This window comes from Aspergillus melleus (assembly GCF_016097325.1).
Source record: "Aspergillus melleus strain CBS 546.65 chromosome Unknown contig3, whole genome shotgun sequence".
Taxonomy (NCBI): Eukaryota; Fungi; Ascomycota; class Eurotiomycetes; order Eurotiales; family Aspergillaceae; genus Aspergillus; species Aspergillus melleus.
The window spans coordinates 3,582,049-3,595,896 of NW_025763372.1; the positions used below are offsets into that span (position 1 = coordinate 3,582,049).

The 13,848-nt window shown below is 50.8% G+C and overlaps 6 protein-coding genes across 6 annotated transcripts; 3 read left to right on the plus strand and 3 right to left on the minus strand.

The window, feature by feature from the left end:
• Positions 1-10: 10 nt before the first annotated feature.
• LDX57_006301 (putative raffinose synthase protein Sip1) lies at positions 11-1,822 on the minus strand (the record flags this gene model as incomplete). Its single annotated transcript, XM_046087995.1, has 1 exon — positions 11-1,822. The coding sequence occupies one exon, from the start codon at positions 1,820-1,822 to the stop codon at positions 11-13; it is 1,812 nt and encodes a 603-aa protein (XP_045943963.1).
• Positions 1,823-1,846: 24 nt separating this feature from the next.
• Positions 1,847-2,011, plus strand: LDX57_006302 (uncharacterized protein; the record flags this gene model as incomplete). Its single annotated transcript, XM_046087996.1, has 1 exon — positions 1,847-2,011. The coding sequence occupies one exon, from the start codon at positions 1,847-1,849 to the stop codon at positions 2,009-2,011; it is 165 nt and encodes a 54-aa protein (XP_045943964.1).
• Positions 2,012-3,210: 1,199 nt separating this feature from the next.
• On the minus strand, positions 3,211-4,498 carry LDX57_006303 (zinc-dependent alcohol dehydrogenase family protein; the record flags this gene model as incomplete). Its single annotated transcript, XM_046087997.1, has 4 exons — positions 3,211-3,255; positions 3,315-3,761; positions 3,831-4,220; positions 4,334-4,498. 4 exons carry the CDS (start codon positions 4,496-4,498, stop codon positions 3,211-3,213), a joined length of 1,047 nt encoding a protein of 348 aa, XP_045943965.1.
• Positions 4,499-6,555: 2,057 nt separating this feature from the next.
• Positions 6,556-7,358, plus strand: LDX57_006304 (rhamnogalacturonan acetylesterase; the record flags this gene model as incomplete). The annotated part of the gene is made up of 2 exons (XM_046087998.1): positions 6,556-6,948; positions 7,005-7,358. The coding sequence occupies 2 exons, from the start codon at positions 6,556-6,558 to the stop codon at positions 7,356-7,358; spliced, it is 747 nt and encodes a 248-aa protein (XP_045943966.1).
• Positions 7,359-8,219: 861 nt separating this feature from the next.
• LDX57_006305 (uncharacterized protein) lies at positions 8,220-10,004 on the minus strand (the record flags this gene model as incomplete). The annotated part of the gene is made up of 4 exons (XM_046087999.1): positions 8,220-8,252; positions 8,313-9,383; positions 9,443-9,702; positions 9,758-10,004. The coding sequence occupies 4 exons, from the start codon at positions 10,002-10,004 to the stop codon at positions 8,220-8,222; spliced, it is 1,611 nt and encodes a 536-aa protein (XP_045943967.1).
• A 2,047-nt stretch (positions 10,005-12,051) lies between these two features.
• On the plus strand, positions 12,052-13,615 carry LDX57_006306 (uncharacterized protein). The gene is made up of 7 exons (XM_046088000.1): positions 12,052-12,257; positions 12,320-12,466; positions 12,545-12,649; positions 12,702-12,983; positions 13,039-13,094; positions 13,154-13,299; positions 13,356-13,615. Exons 1-7 carry the CDS (start codon positions 12,189-12,191, stop codon positions 13,520-13,522), a joined length of 972 nt encoding a protein of 323 aa, XP_045943968.1. The 5' UTR covers positions 12,052-12,188; the 3' UTR covers positions 13,523-13,615.
• Positions 13,616-13,848: the final 233 nt, after the last annotated feature.

Below are 13,848 nucleotides of genomic sequence, written 5' to 3' on the forward strand. Positions count from 1 at the left end.
AAATATTCAATCATCCAACAAATACATGCACAATGATCTCGTTGCTACAGCCGGGCTCGAGGCGCATTATCTTCCAAGCTGCCAAAACATCAACGGACAAAAGACGACCATGTTCGCCTGGCTCCAGATGCACCGTCTGCTGTGGAACCGGGTCTCCCAATATCGTAACCATGAAGTTCTGCGCAATACTCCGATGTCCCAAGTTCGAGAAGTATATTCCCAATGTACCCAGTGCTTTCAAACTAACATCCACCCGGAGACGACCATTTGGCTCCGTGTATATGTCCGAGCTGACAAGAGCAGCGGCGCCGGTCATTTTACCCAACAATCCGAGAACTGCAACGTCTGTTTTCAGCTCATGTGGGATGTGCTTCTCCGGGTTGGCCTTTAGGGTTAATGTTCGAACGGGATAGGCTGTAAGGACTTCCCAGTCTTTCCGCTCCAGACCAAGCGCCACAACAGAGTTGGTATCTGTTGGAGACATGGGGTCTGTGATTCTGCCGCTGGTATGGGAGCGCACTATATACTGCGTAGTATAATCTTCGTGAATTCCAGGAAAGTCCAGTAGAGAGACTAGACATGATGTTTTGGCAGCGGAGACGTTGAAGAGACCCAAGATACCACTGCCGGTTCTTGCCCAGCCAGTGTAGGTCCCAACACGCAAGACCTGGCCCTCGTTGTAGCCATTGTATGTGTCGATTGAGCGGCCCACGAGGCTAGGCCGCAAGATTACAGTATATCCATATACGGTCGGAGCGGTTATTTGATTGAGCAGCGCAATGTCATGCTTTCCTGGCTCGTCGGTAATATATATAGGGCCACCGGAGACACAGCGGGCCGCTGCATGGAAAGAGGCGTACGGATGGCTGGTTTGGAACATATCCCAGTCCGGGAGGACGTTCAGGAATCGAGTGAATAGAGCATTGTGAGCGTTACAGAATATGTGCCAGGCATGAGACTCTGGGATATCAGGGAAAAAGTCGTCGGAGTTGCGCAGCGGGATGGTGGGCTTGTTTGTCGGTAGTTGATTGTGGAAAATGGCCTGAGGGAAAAGGGACATGCACGATATCGCCCTCGTGCTAAAACATCGCAACGAGGCAATGGACCATGCATCCTGATATGCAGCCGCGAATTCTCTTCGGTCCCCTGGATCCTCCAAAAGGTCAAGGAAGAACTGTGCATCGGTTTTCACCGAGTCGACCCCTGTCGATGAGAGGAAGCTGTAGAAATCGCTGTAGAAGCGCTGTATATCACCCGGATCGATGGCTAGCAGGGATCGATCTTCGAACGCATGGGCGATTTGCCCGCTGGCCCTAGGATCTTTGATTTGCACTTGTTTGGTCTTATACTTCGTAGTCAACTGACTGTCTGGCGCAATGCCGCCCCAGTATCCAAAAAGAGCATGCCAGACGGCGATGTGATCAATATTGGGGTGGCTCTCGCGAATTATGTCGATAGTGCGCTTTAGTCCACGGGGGAATGCACCGGGGTTTGCCTCAAATTGCGTCCATCGTCGCTTGAACTGGGGCCCGGCCTCACGATCTAAAGCCTGCCAATTGTCGTCGATGATTAGGTTCGAGATTTTGATTTCATTGTCTTTCAGTGTTTTCAAAGCCCCCAAAAGCTTTTCCTCGGTCAGGTTCTGGCCCAGCCCGTTCCAAGTGCAGTAAGTCAGCCCATCGTACCAGTCTGCCAGCCATTGCGCCTCGGGATCCTTTTCAACCATGACGAAACTATCTCCGGGTGGCGAAACTGGGCTTGAAAGATGCTCAGATCCCTGTAACTCTTCATACGGCCGGACAACTTTGCGTGCTTCGTACATCACTGCGCTCATGGCCACATCAAAATGATCTGCCACGGCAACCAGGACCTGGAATTCCGCGAATTCTGTAGAGTCATTCTGCGACCGAACTACCACCTCTCCGTCTTCTCCGGAGCCAAGCACAGTGACGTTAGATGTTTCGGAGACGGCCAAGACAACTACATGGATGCCGTCTGTTCGAAGAAATGAACATAAAACGGCATCCTCGGCCAATTCAAATCCCTTTCGACCATGTCTAGGCCCAAGCCATGGAGTCCATACCCGGACTAATGCAAAGTATCGAGCAATCAAGGATGGTATCCCAAGAGGTAGTGACTTGAAACTGGATTTGCCGTCCCTTGCAGGATCAATGCCTGCAGAGATCTTCCATAAAGCTGACCCGGGAGCTTCACTCCTTCGTGGCTCTATATTTACTTCCGAAGATAAATTTTCGAAATACTTGCTGAGCTGCTCCCCGCAGACTTCGGGTTCCTCAAAAATTGTCCTCGGGGCAAATGCCAGCTCCCCATCGCTCACGCGCTGCTGCTCGTTCACCCAACACCAGTCCGCATCAGAATCAGGTCGGAAGCGAATAGTAAACTGAGCATGACCACCATCATTCGGGAGAGTAACTTCCTGAGAAAAGACATGGCGGTATGACTGGTACTCTGATCTCTCCCCATTCATAAGCGGTACTATGGGGCCATGTTGCCTTTGCAGAGGAAGAGCGGACCATTCAGATCCGGTGATGTTGTGCCAAATATCGACTTCCCAAGACTGCTCCGGAAAGGCAGTGCTCGACTCTATTACTGCTATGAATCGAATCTAAGGACCATGTTACCAACTTCTTATCTATAACTTCAGGACGGAACTCGCGTGAGCATACCGTATCATCCTTTCCAGATCCTGTCGCTTTCTGGATCCTCTGGGGGCACGTTACTTGGCCCAAAGGTGGGTAACAGGTCACTCGAGCGAACATACTAGTTTGTGCCGAACGAACTATTTGCGCCTGCGGAGCCTGCGGATAGCATGCTGGCCCAAAGATGGGCTGGGTTGAGGTGATATCAGCGTTGTTCGACATCTGGAGATCAGAGCGCCGCCGATGAGTCAAATGCTTGAAGGACCGAGTTGATAGTTGCCGGGGTTGCAAGGATAAAAAGCGAGTGTTTCACAGGGACCAGGATACGATGAGTGATTCGGGGTCGATGCGTTGGTTGCAGTGGCGAGGATGCGGTGAGGGGAAGGCCCCAAGGGGTCTCTTATTGGTCGGTGCCTGAGGCTACACGAGGACATGATCAACGGTCATTTGAATAGTTTCATGATTAACGGTCGTACAATGCCATCCCAGGCTTTTTAATAGCTACATTCCATGTTCCTGCATGTGTCGTAAAACTCATCTACTGCGCCGTTTATTCGATCTTGATGGCCACCTTGCCGAAGTGCTTCTGAGCCCACTATACCACCACAAGTCAGTAATTGTATACAACACACGTCTAATGGCTGAAGAACCTACCATGTAATCATAGGCTTCCCTGGTCTGATCAAGGGAGAAGACCTTGGTATCGAGCACCGGATGGATGTTGTTCACCTCGATCGCCTTGACCATATCGTTCATCAAGGCCTTGCTTCCTACGTAAATACCTCGCACGGTGCAAATGTTGCTAAGTGTATCAAGAACCGGGGGCTGGCTCTTAGCGTCGGTGCCGCCAACAAAACCAATGATGCTGATGACTCCCTCGAACTTGATGCACTTGAAACTCTGGGTAAGTGTGCCAGAGCCGCCAACCTCAATAATGTGATCCACACCAACATTGTCGGGAGTCAGCGTGCGAGCAATCTCGCCCCAGTTGGGGTTGCTCTTATAGTTGATGACATGATCTGCCCCGAGCTCCTTCAACTTCTTACCCTTTTCGTCCGACGAGGTTGTCGCGATAACGAAAGCACCGGCCGCTTTAGCAAACTACGGGCACGGATTAGTTGGCTTGATTCTTGCATTTGGCACCAGGTACTCTGCTTTCTGACAACTTACCTGCAATGCGAAAATGCTCACACCACCTGTTCCCTGCACCAGCACTGTCTGTCCGGGCCGCAGAGGCTTCAGGCCGTATAGAGCATTCCAACTGGTGAGTCCAGCACATGTGAGAGTGCTTGCTTCCAAGTGGTTGAGGTTCTTGGGGCTTTTAACAACGCCGTTTTCGTTGAAAGCTCCGTACTGGCGCAGAGTGCCATCAACGGCTCCTCCCAGGCCGGACTGCGTCCCCGCAACGTCGATATCGCCATATTGATGTGCTTGGTTGAACAGAGTAACCACATTGTCACCCTTGCGGAACTGTGTCACTTTGGACCCAACGCCAACGACCTCGCCGGCACCATCTGAGCCAGGGATAGTGGGGAAGTTGACAGCGAAGGGGTAAAGTCCCTAAAACAGAGGTGGTAATGTCAGTCATTCAGGTTCGAATCATAGCTATTCTGCGAGAGATCCAGGAGAGCCCATTGATCTAACGGGCACAGGTTGGAATGAAGCCAACTGACCTTGGGGATAATCAGATCACGGTAATTCAACGACGCGCCGTGGAACTTCACGAGAACTTCATTCTCGCCGAGCTTAGGAACCGGGGCATCGCCATAGGTCAAGCCATCGAAATCCTTGTCCTTGCTCACCACACTCCACTGCTTCATATTTCCACTTGATTCCATGATTGATACTTTCAAGAAGAATGCAATTTGACTGCGCAGTGTCTCAATTGATGCTCGAATTATTTTGGAGGGGCATCTCCACAGCTAAATAGGGCGGTCTGTTGGGAGCTTCGGATCTTGACGTAAGAGGGTCAAGAGAGGGTCAGATCCACTTCCATGACGATACGCTTAATAATTCATCAAACACCGACAGGACCCTCCAAGGTGGTCCAAGAAACCAGAGGACGGTGTATGTTAGGCAGGACATCATAGACTAAGTTCTCTCACCTGTCGAGGAGCCTGCCATCGGATTCATCGGGCTGCATAAGCCTGCGAAGAAACTAGGAATGGTCCCTGCAGGTTGAGCCCATCGAGCTGTTCCGCATACTCCGTAATGAGGTCTTCGGCATTTGAAACCGATCTATCTTCCTAATGAAAGTCTCCGGTGCTAGAGAATCCAAGGTTCAAACGGTGTACGGTACTCGGCGGCTGAAGACGGAAACATCTCAAACTTGAATCATTTAGGTGGGTAACCCTGGTTGAAACGGTCCGATGTTCGACCGTTTGAGACCCACGTGTTGTAGTCAGGATAGGTCTGCAGAATTTTGGCAGGGATGCACAATGCAGGGACGCTATCTCGTTCAGCCGGGCTGACTTCACCGTGAAATGACGGATATCCATAGTAAATAAATAGTGAGAACAACGGCATATCTTTTGTTCAAAGAGAGTCTTTTCATGAGAATTGAACCATTCAAGGACGGAGTTTCTGTGTCGGAGCCCGGAGACTTTCGCCGGATGATCTCATGTTCTTGCCTTGTTGCCTGGGTCACGACACCTCAAACACGGATGAGTCAGCAGGATGGACAAACAAAACAAGCTCATCATTGACACTTTCTTTCTCTTTCATCAATCACAATGGCAGGCCGGTCTTCAGGGATGAATGGCTGTCCTGAACAGTTGAACCGAACATGATGATTCTACCTCACAACAGGTACATACTGTATCATCTGCCGTGCTCAGGCTTGCAGTCTCAGTATATCATCCTCTAGCTCGGATGACTGGGGGCTCAAGGTTGCCTCACAACAATGGCTGGGCAACACCTCATTCATGCCTTGTAAAGACTGCAGACAAGAGAAGGAATCGCCCCCTCAATAGTGCTCAATCGGATGATGACCGAACAAGGAACAATTCAGTACAACCATCCTGCAGCTTCAGGTGTCAGTCCTCCCGGTCCTCTTGGCCAGGGATGGTCTCGGCCGTAGCTCGGTTAAGCAATTGATCGACTGCATATTTCCTCGAATAGGTCCAGTCCAGCTCCTGTCTTGCCAGAACGTTACGAACACCAGCAGGGAACACCATCCTGAATTCGTGTTCCTCTTGTCCGTGCATACTGAGTACTTTCGAGGTTCGCGGATAACTCGTCATATCCAACATTAGGAGAACCCCGGATTCTTGGCTGCGCCAACGCCACGTCGTTCTCCAAGCATCGATATTGCCTCTCAGACCCGGAATACAGCTACCTCCGTTTCTGGCCTACAAAGCCCTGGTTTCCTTTTCTCCGCTCTGAACGTTCCTCTTGCAGCTTCCTCTGGTCCGCGATCGGCATCTTGCTGCGTAGGATAGCCCTCTCTATTTACCAAATCTTTCACAAACAGGCATGATCGTCAGCTCTCGGTCAGACATGACCGCGTTTTCTGTCAGCTTTCCCACGCCTTGACTTGTTTCTTGGATAGTACATGGAAGGCTTCGGTATGGAGTATCCCGAGTCAACGAACCCTCATCCGCGATAGTTCGAATGTGTCCACGATTTTACGAGATCATCGGTTTGCTGCAGGAATGGGCATACGCAACACTTGTATCGGACGACTAATATTGTCGTCACGACGCATGTTGCTCCTCGAAGGTCACGTCTCTTTAGGGAGTCTCTCCTTGGACTTGGACATAAATTGGATCTCCAGTGCATCTCTTCTCACCTTCCAACATTCGTCCATCATCTATTCTTCTACACTCCCCGTGAGACTTTTACCAGTACAACTCTTGGACTCTGTATTTTTCGAACGCAAGACAAAAAGAACATCATGAAGCCCTCCAGCATCACCGCCATTCTCGCCGCAACCTTTGGCGCTGTCCACTCTACTCCCGTCACTCGGGCTTCCAAACCGCCATACTTCCTCCTGATCGGTGACTCTACCGTTGCCACCAATGGGGGATGGGGCGACGGATTCCTATCCTTCGTGGCCGATCCTGCGGACGGCGTCAACCGTGCCAAGAGCGGCACCACCACGGTGTCATACCGTGCCAACGGACGATGGGACGACCTGCTCTCGAACATCAACTCCACCGTCTCAGACTACTCGCCCATTGTAACCATGCAATTCGGCCACAACGACCAGAAAGCCCTTGATGTGGACGAGTACAGACAGAACCTGGAAGGTCTGGCCACAGAGGTCCAGGAAGCCGGTGCCACTCCTGTACGTTGAAATCCCAATCTCACTCCTTCCACCCACCTAAGTAACCACGCTGCCAGATCATCATCACCCCATTGACCCGCCGCACCTTCGACGGCGACGCAGTCAAGGAGGATTTCGTGGAGTGGCGAGTCCAAGCCATCAACGCCGCCAAGTCCGTGGGTATCAAGTACCTGGACCTGACCACTGCCAGCACCGACTACATCAACGCCATTGGCGACGAGAACGCCACTAGCTACGACCTGTCCGATGGTGATAAGACTCACATCAACGAGGCCGGGGGTGTCGTCTTTGGTCGTCTGGTTGCCGATCTCCTGCTGGCTGCGCGCTCCGATCTGGAGGACTACATCACGCCCAACGAGGCGCTGAGCAAGAAGATTGCTGCGGGCGAGTACGCCTCTGGGGATGAGTAAATGTCCGGCGTACACATTATAGCGCATAGTTTGTTGTGAGAGAAATGAAGGACGCAGTCTAGGATACAGAGTGTACCGAAGCAAAATACCATTTTATCTTCCTGCGATGTCACCATTCTCACTCCATAGCATACCCGTTAGACACACGCACTTTCATTCATAACCCTCTTCTGCTAACCCATCATCGCATTACCTTCAACATCCAAAATACATCTACCACTTCCATACTCCGTAGACCGTACTGAGTAGGCGCCGAACAAACTGCCGATCGCCCCAATCTCCCCACCCGCCCATTAAGTAGCGGGTCCTCGGAGGAAAAGCCAACAGCCAACGACAGACCACCCTGCCCTAACGGAACAGTTCGTCCAGCTAGAGTCAAGATCGTCGACTCCTTAATATAAATTAGATTAATCTATTGCTTTGGGACTTGGGTCCTGTGAGTCGTGCGGAGGCATGGAGCACGCCAGACTGTGCGCACTGTGCTTTCTGCACTTGCACTCTGCATGAGTCAGGCCAGGGGTTTGTCCTTTCATCTCGGTTGGAGGTTCGTGGGGGCTTTTGTGAGGGAAAGTGGTGTGTAGATCTTTTGGGATGGGGTGATTCTTGCATTTGGTGGGTTTGTTATTGGGCTCCGTTGCAGCTACCATTCTTTTGTTTTCAGGGCTGGGAGACTTTCTACGCTGTGTATAGCCATGAAGGCCTATTGAGGAGATAATGTGGATTCTGATTACTCGTATTATGATTCCAGCCAAGCAAGAGACAGCTTGTCACATAGTCAGGTTAAGCTCAAAAGATTATTGACCAAATGCAATACCCAAATCCTCATTTTCATCGGCAAGCCAGGTTAGCACCATCACACCCCTAGACGTAGTAGAGCTCAACTGCATCAATGACCTGCAAAGCGTTAGCGTCAATACTAGCGTTTTCCAAGGGATGAAAAAGGGAATAACTTACATAGTTGGCGCTGAGGAATCCCTCTCCGCCAGATCCAGACACAACGCTAATCTTCAGAGTGTTGTCTCCCTGCACCAGGTCATCGGCCGCAAAAGTGCAGTTGTAGACCTCGCCAAAGCCCCGGTAAGCACCGCGAGTCACACCACGGCTGTCAATCTTGGCGGGGGCATCGGGAGCATCGCAGGAGGCCTCGTTGAGAGTGAGCTGGGGCCGGCCGCTCTGAAATGCGAGCGTGGTGGCAATTCGCACGATCACGTCCGATTCGATGGATTCAGAAAGACTGAACTGCACTTCTTGTCCGTTGTTCACGTCGGCGAAGATGGCCATGGGGAAGTCGGATGTCTCGCTGTCGTCAACCACAAATGCCGAGGCCTTCCACGCGCCCATCCGATCGTCCGATGGGTGCATGCGAAGTTGCTTGTCTGCGTTGAGGAATCCCTGCGGGGTGCCATCGTATTCACCGATCTGCCAAACAGTTGTCCTTTCCTGGGTGATGATGTCGTTGGTTGCGCTGATGGAGGCCGAGGCCGTTTCACCCGCCTTAACAGACACGGTGGTTGTGGCTGCCAGAAGCTCGCCCTGGTAGAGGGCTAGCGTGTACTCGCCCTCAACAACCTCAGGCGTGGTGAATGTTCCGGAGGAGGCGTTGGCCCAAGATTGGTACTCATCATTGTACAAGTGTACAATCGCCGGGAACTTATCAGAAGTACCGCTGGCCTTGCCTGAAACAACACCGCGTCCGGAAGAGCCGACATAGCCTTCCAGATCAAGGTCTTCGAAGAAGGAAACGTCGAAGTCGTCCCACGACGGAATATCACTTCCACTGAAGGACAGGATATAGGGGCCGAAGAAGCCCGTGCGGAAGTCTTCCGTCTGCACATGGCCAGAGTTCATGTAGAAAGTGACGGAGTGGTAGTCACCGCCATTGTTGAGGTCAATATCGCGGAAGAATGGTCCTCCAGAAGACTTTTCGCGAGACCTCGTATCAGAGAGGAAGCACGCATGAACAGAGCTGTCCTCGGTATAGGCGCAGTATCCGCTATCGTCGATAAAGCGCTGGGAGGAGTAGAACTAAAGCCGGGGGTTAACACAAGGCTGAGCAAGTCAGGGTTTCGACCAAGATTGCATACCTTGCTTCTTGTCTCGCCATCGACGAGGAAAACATCACTACCCTCAACGGTATCGCCCCCGGTGGTGTCGGAGACTTCACCTTCCTTGTAGGCCTTGGGGATGTTCACTAGCCGGGCAATGTAGCGCAATTCACCAACGCTTGGCTGATCAACGGTGTAGGTGCCCATGTAGATGACACTCTTTCCATCCTCAAAGACGTAGTAGTGAGTGAGATTAAAGTCGTCACTATCGGCCTTGGCAGACACCACAGCATAGTTGCCTGTTTTATTGTTCAATCACAAACTTCCAACATGTAGGTAACTAGGAGAACTAACCTTCGGTGGTGTGATTCACTGTGGTTCCCGAGCCCAACCCAGAGGCAATGTGACTGCCGGTAGAAGCATACTGATATTCTTCTCCTCCGTAAACAAGTGACGTGATCGATCCAGAGGAGTCGATTGTCACTTTGAAGCCACCTTCACTCTCCGTGTCCACGACAATGCCATCATCAGTTTCATCGACAGTGAGACCCGCCACCACAAAGGGAAATGCCGCGGCTGCTAGAATCCACGAGGACCTCATGGTTGGACTTTATGCAGAGGACTGTGTAGGTCCAAGAGATGAGATGAATGACAATTGTGAGATAAGAAATAATCGCTTTGGCATGGCGTCAAGCAATTGTGGAAGGACGCCGAATTTATAGCCACCACAGGACATCTTTCGACCCTTTCTTCTCATGCTACTAAATGTGCCCAATAGAACTCAGAGTGACGATCACTTCAATGCCTGCAATGCTTGCACTGAAGCGAAGTAACTAATTGATTTCGGGTTTATTAAGCCTCGTCATCTGCTACTTGGCAAAGACGGGCACATGGAGAGCCGATTTCGGTGAAGACCGGCATCTGTCAGCCCGGGCATATTTCCTCAAGGCGTTGGGTAATTTTTCATTGGAAAAAGCAACGGACGAACCCCAAACAGACGCCAAGCCCAGGGGTGCTGAAAGCTTCAGTGTGTTTGCCCCAATACCCCCTGGCCAACGTGGAGTCGTATGAAGCTGGAGACATGGAAGCGGGCCATCCTAAACTCACCATCCCTGCAGGAAGGTCAGGCGGCGCGGAGATGCAAGAACATTAATATAAAAATAGCGACTTCATCATTTGGGGCTAGGTTCTTCGGGCAACCGGAGACGGTCAAATGGACTCGATTCCAAAATCGTGTCAGATATGTCGGAAGATGTCCTGATGAAGGGCAGATCGTCAAATCCAGAGTCAGTTATGGAAAGAAGGGTAGCTGAGGCTAATGCAAGGCTCGGTGGACGTTAGAACGGAACCCCGAAGGGGCCTGAGGGTCCCCTAATCGTCCGTCTTTGTTCAATGCCGATCATCTCCCAACCTGCCAGAGCGCGCCGTTGTTTTGAGGGATTTGGTCCGGTTGTGCTGCCACTGGCCCCTGCAGTATTCACTACTGAGTATTTAATCCGCTTCAGTGCGTAATCACGTCATCCAGTTCCGGTTATAATTCGTTTGGTAGATTTTGCTGCGAGACTTGAATTCTTACTACAGAGTACGGTGTACGGCGTACTATGCTGTGGGAAAAACCTCCGGCGCAGTCTTTCTGTAGAGAATCAGCTTCTGGTATTGACGGCATTGCTGCTGCTACCGCTGCTAATCGACAAATATCATCAACAGTGTCGCTAACTGTTCGAGAACGCGCACAAAAAGGCAAAGGTGTTTCCATGGCTCACGGATCACTTGGTCAAAGTCGGCTCTAATATCGGACTCCGAACAATATCAGTGACGGAGACTTTGGTTGGCTCGATTCAAGATTCCGTGGGCTCCAATCTCCTTGGTAAATCAAGCATCAATCAATTACTGCTAAACGAGCTTTCGAACCTGGCCGTTGACCACTATATCAGCCGAGGAAGGTTAAGTCATTGTCGGCTTCGTCCCAGGAAACTGCAGAGTACAGAGACACTCCCCCGAGAGGAGTTGTTGGTATTGGGTTAAATATTGTTGAAAGTAGTCACCATAAGCTTCTTAATAAACTTCTTGAGTGCGGTCTTCTCTCGATCAAGGCTGTTGGGGTAAGTCAAAGTGCCAGTTTGGCGAAGAGTGGGGTGAAAAATTGGGGTAGCGCATGGTAGCTGTTACAGATTGGTCGCCCGGTCGGCTGGTGTTTTCAACCTATCCATCGATTTCGTCTGGTTGTGAAGTGCAAGCACGACATGTCAACAATAGATCAGTTTCCACGGCAATTTCCAGCTGTGAGAAGCATTCATGCTGACCCGGAACAAGGATCCGAGAAAAGGTGACCCGGGGCCCAGAAGACCTCAGCTATTGTAGATTCGGCTGATGCGAGATGTTTTCGAGATAAAGCTTTCGTTGATGCATAAAAACAGTTTGTAATGGAATGATGTTGTTGTACTGAGTGGTCTTTCGTGATCTTTGAGATTGAACCGCACAAGTAGAATGATCGCGCAATCAACGATGGCAATGAGGGGACAAGCCAATTATTCCGTAGATGAGATAGACCTGGTCCAATCAGCCCCAGGGCCTCGGCTTTATCTCCATCCACATTATCGGGATGGGGCTAAGCTGGGAGGGGCAGTACGGAGTAGCCTATTTCCTCATCGTGAAGAAGAATTGCATCGACACTGGTCCTTTCGTCATTCTTATATCCAGATTTTCGCTCTCTTGCTCTGCATTTCGGAGTCTTCTTTTCTACAAAATAGATCTTCACAATCAGTATCAATTCCTCCGAATCACCATGTCTCTAGGACGCACCTTCAAGCTGAACTCCGGATACGAGATCCCTGCCGTTGGCCTGGGAACTTGGGTACTATTGCACCTCTTCTCAATTGAAAAAGTAGAGATCAATTCTGACTGATGTGCTCATAGCTCTCCAAACCCCATGAAGTAGAACATGCAGTCGAGACTGCTCTTCGAGTGGGCTATCGCCATCTCGACGGTGCAGCGGTGTATCGGAATGAAGTGGAAGTGGGAAACGGCTGGAAGAAGTCGGGGGTGCCACGTGAGCAGATCTTTGTGAGTTTCTGCCAAAGAGAAAATTGACGGCGTTGACACTGGTTTTTTCTTCCTGAATTTGGCCTGACAATATGGCAGATCACGAGCAAGCTGTGGAACACGCATCACCACCCCGACCATGTGGAGGAGGCCCTCGACAAGACACTCCGGGAACTGCAGACGGACTATCTTGATCTTTATCTGGTAATATGGCCATGGATAATAAGGAAAGTTGCAATTCTAACCACGGCTCTAGATCCATTGGCCTATTGCTTTCGAGCACGCGAATGACACCTTCACCCCCACAGACCCCGTTACTCAACGGTTCAGGTTGGCAGATGTCCCAATCGCCGATACCTGGAAGGCTCTCGAGAAGCTCGTCAAGGCAGGAAAGATCCGCAGCATCGGTGTCAGCAACTTCACCGTTGAGAAGATCCAAGAGCTCCTGAAGACCGCGGAGATTCCTCCAGCTGCCAACCAGTACGAGGCCCATCCGTACCTACAGCAGCCTGGTCTGCTAGAGTTCCTCAAGGAGAAGGTAAGGGTTTATTTATCCTACAGGAAGCGCTCGCTAGGTTGGCTCACTTTGATAGAACATTCTCCCCGTCGCATATAGCCCGCTGGGTAACAACCTGGCTGGTCGCCCACGGTATTTACACCCCAGCCGCTCCTGTCGCCTCAGACTTCCGCTAATATCCTATGCTTCAGTGTCATCGATGATCCCGCCATTCAGGAGATTGCCACCAAGTTGGGCAAAGACCCTGCTGCTTTGCTGATCTCTTGGGCTGTCCAGCGCGGCACTGCTGTCCTGCCCAAGAGTGTTACGGCGTCGCGTATCGAGAGCAACTTCCAAGGTACGGGCGTTTGCGCTTCTGACTTTATTGCGAACGATCATGGCTAATTGAAATAGACTTTATCATTCCCGACGCCGAATTCGAGGCCCTGAACAAACTGGAACGTAACGAGCGTTACAGCTACCCCTTCCGCTGGGGTGTTGATGTCTTTGGGGAACTTGGTGCTGAGGAGGCTGAGCGACGAGCGGAGGAGCATGCTGCTACTCAAAGGGCAAACAACTGATGGCTGCATTTTGCTCCGTCCAAATGTCAAACTACATGAGGGGATATATAGACATGATAATATATTTTGATGATCCATAGACTTCATTTGAACGACGGTTGGTTTGTATGTCAAACATAATGTTTCGTGAATAATTCAAATCAATGATCATGGGATAATGTTAGGAGCATGAAGAATAGTAAATATGAAAAAGGCCCCGATCAAGGCAAAGTAAAATGATGTATCCAACACGCAGCAGGCGCGACCCGAAAACGCCCACACCAAAAATGGAACATCCAAGAAAACTTCCGAAACACCACTACCCCACGCAATCCATCAAACAACCC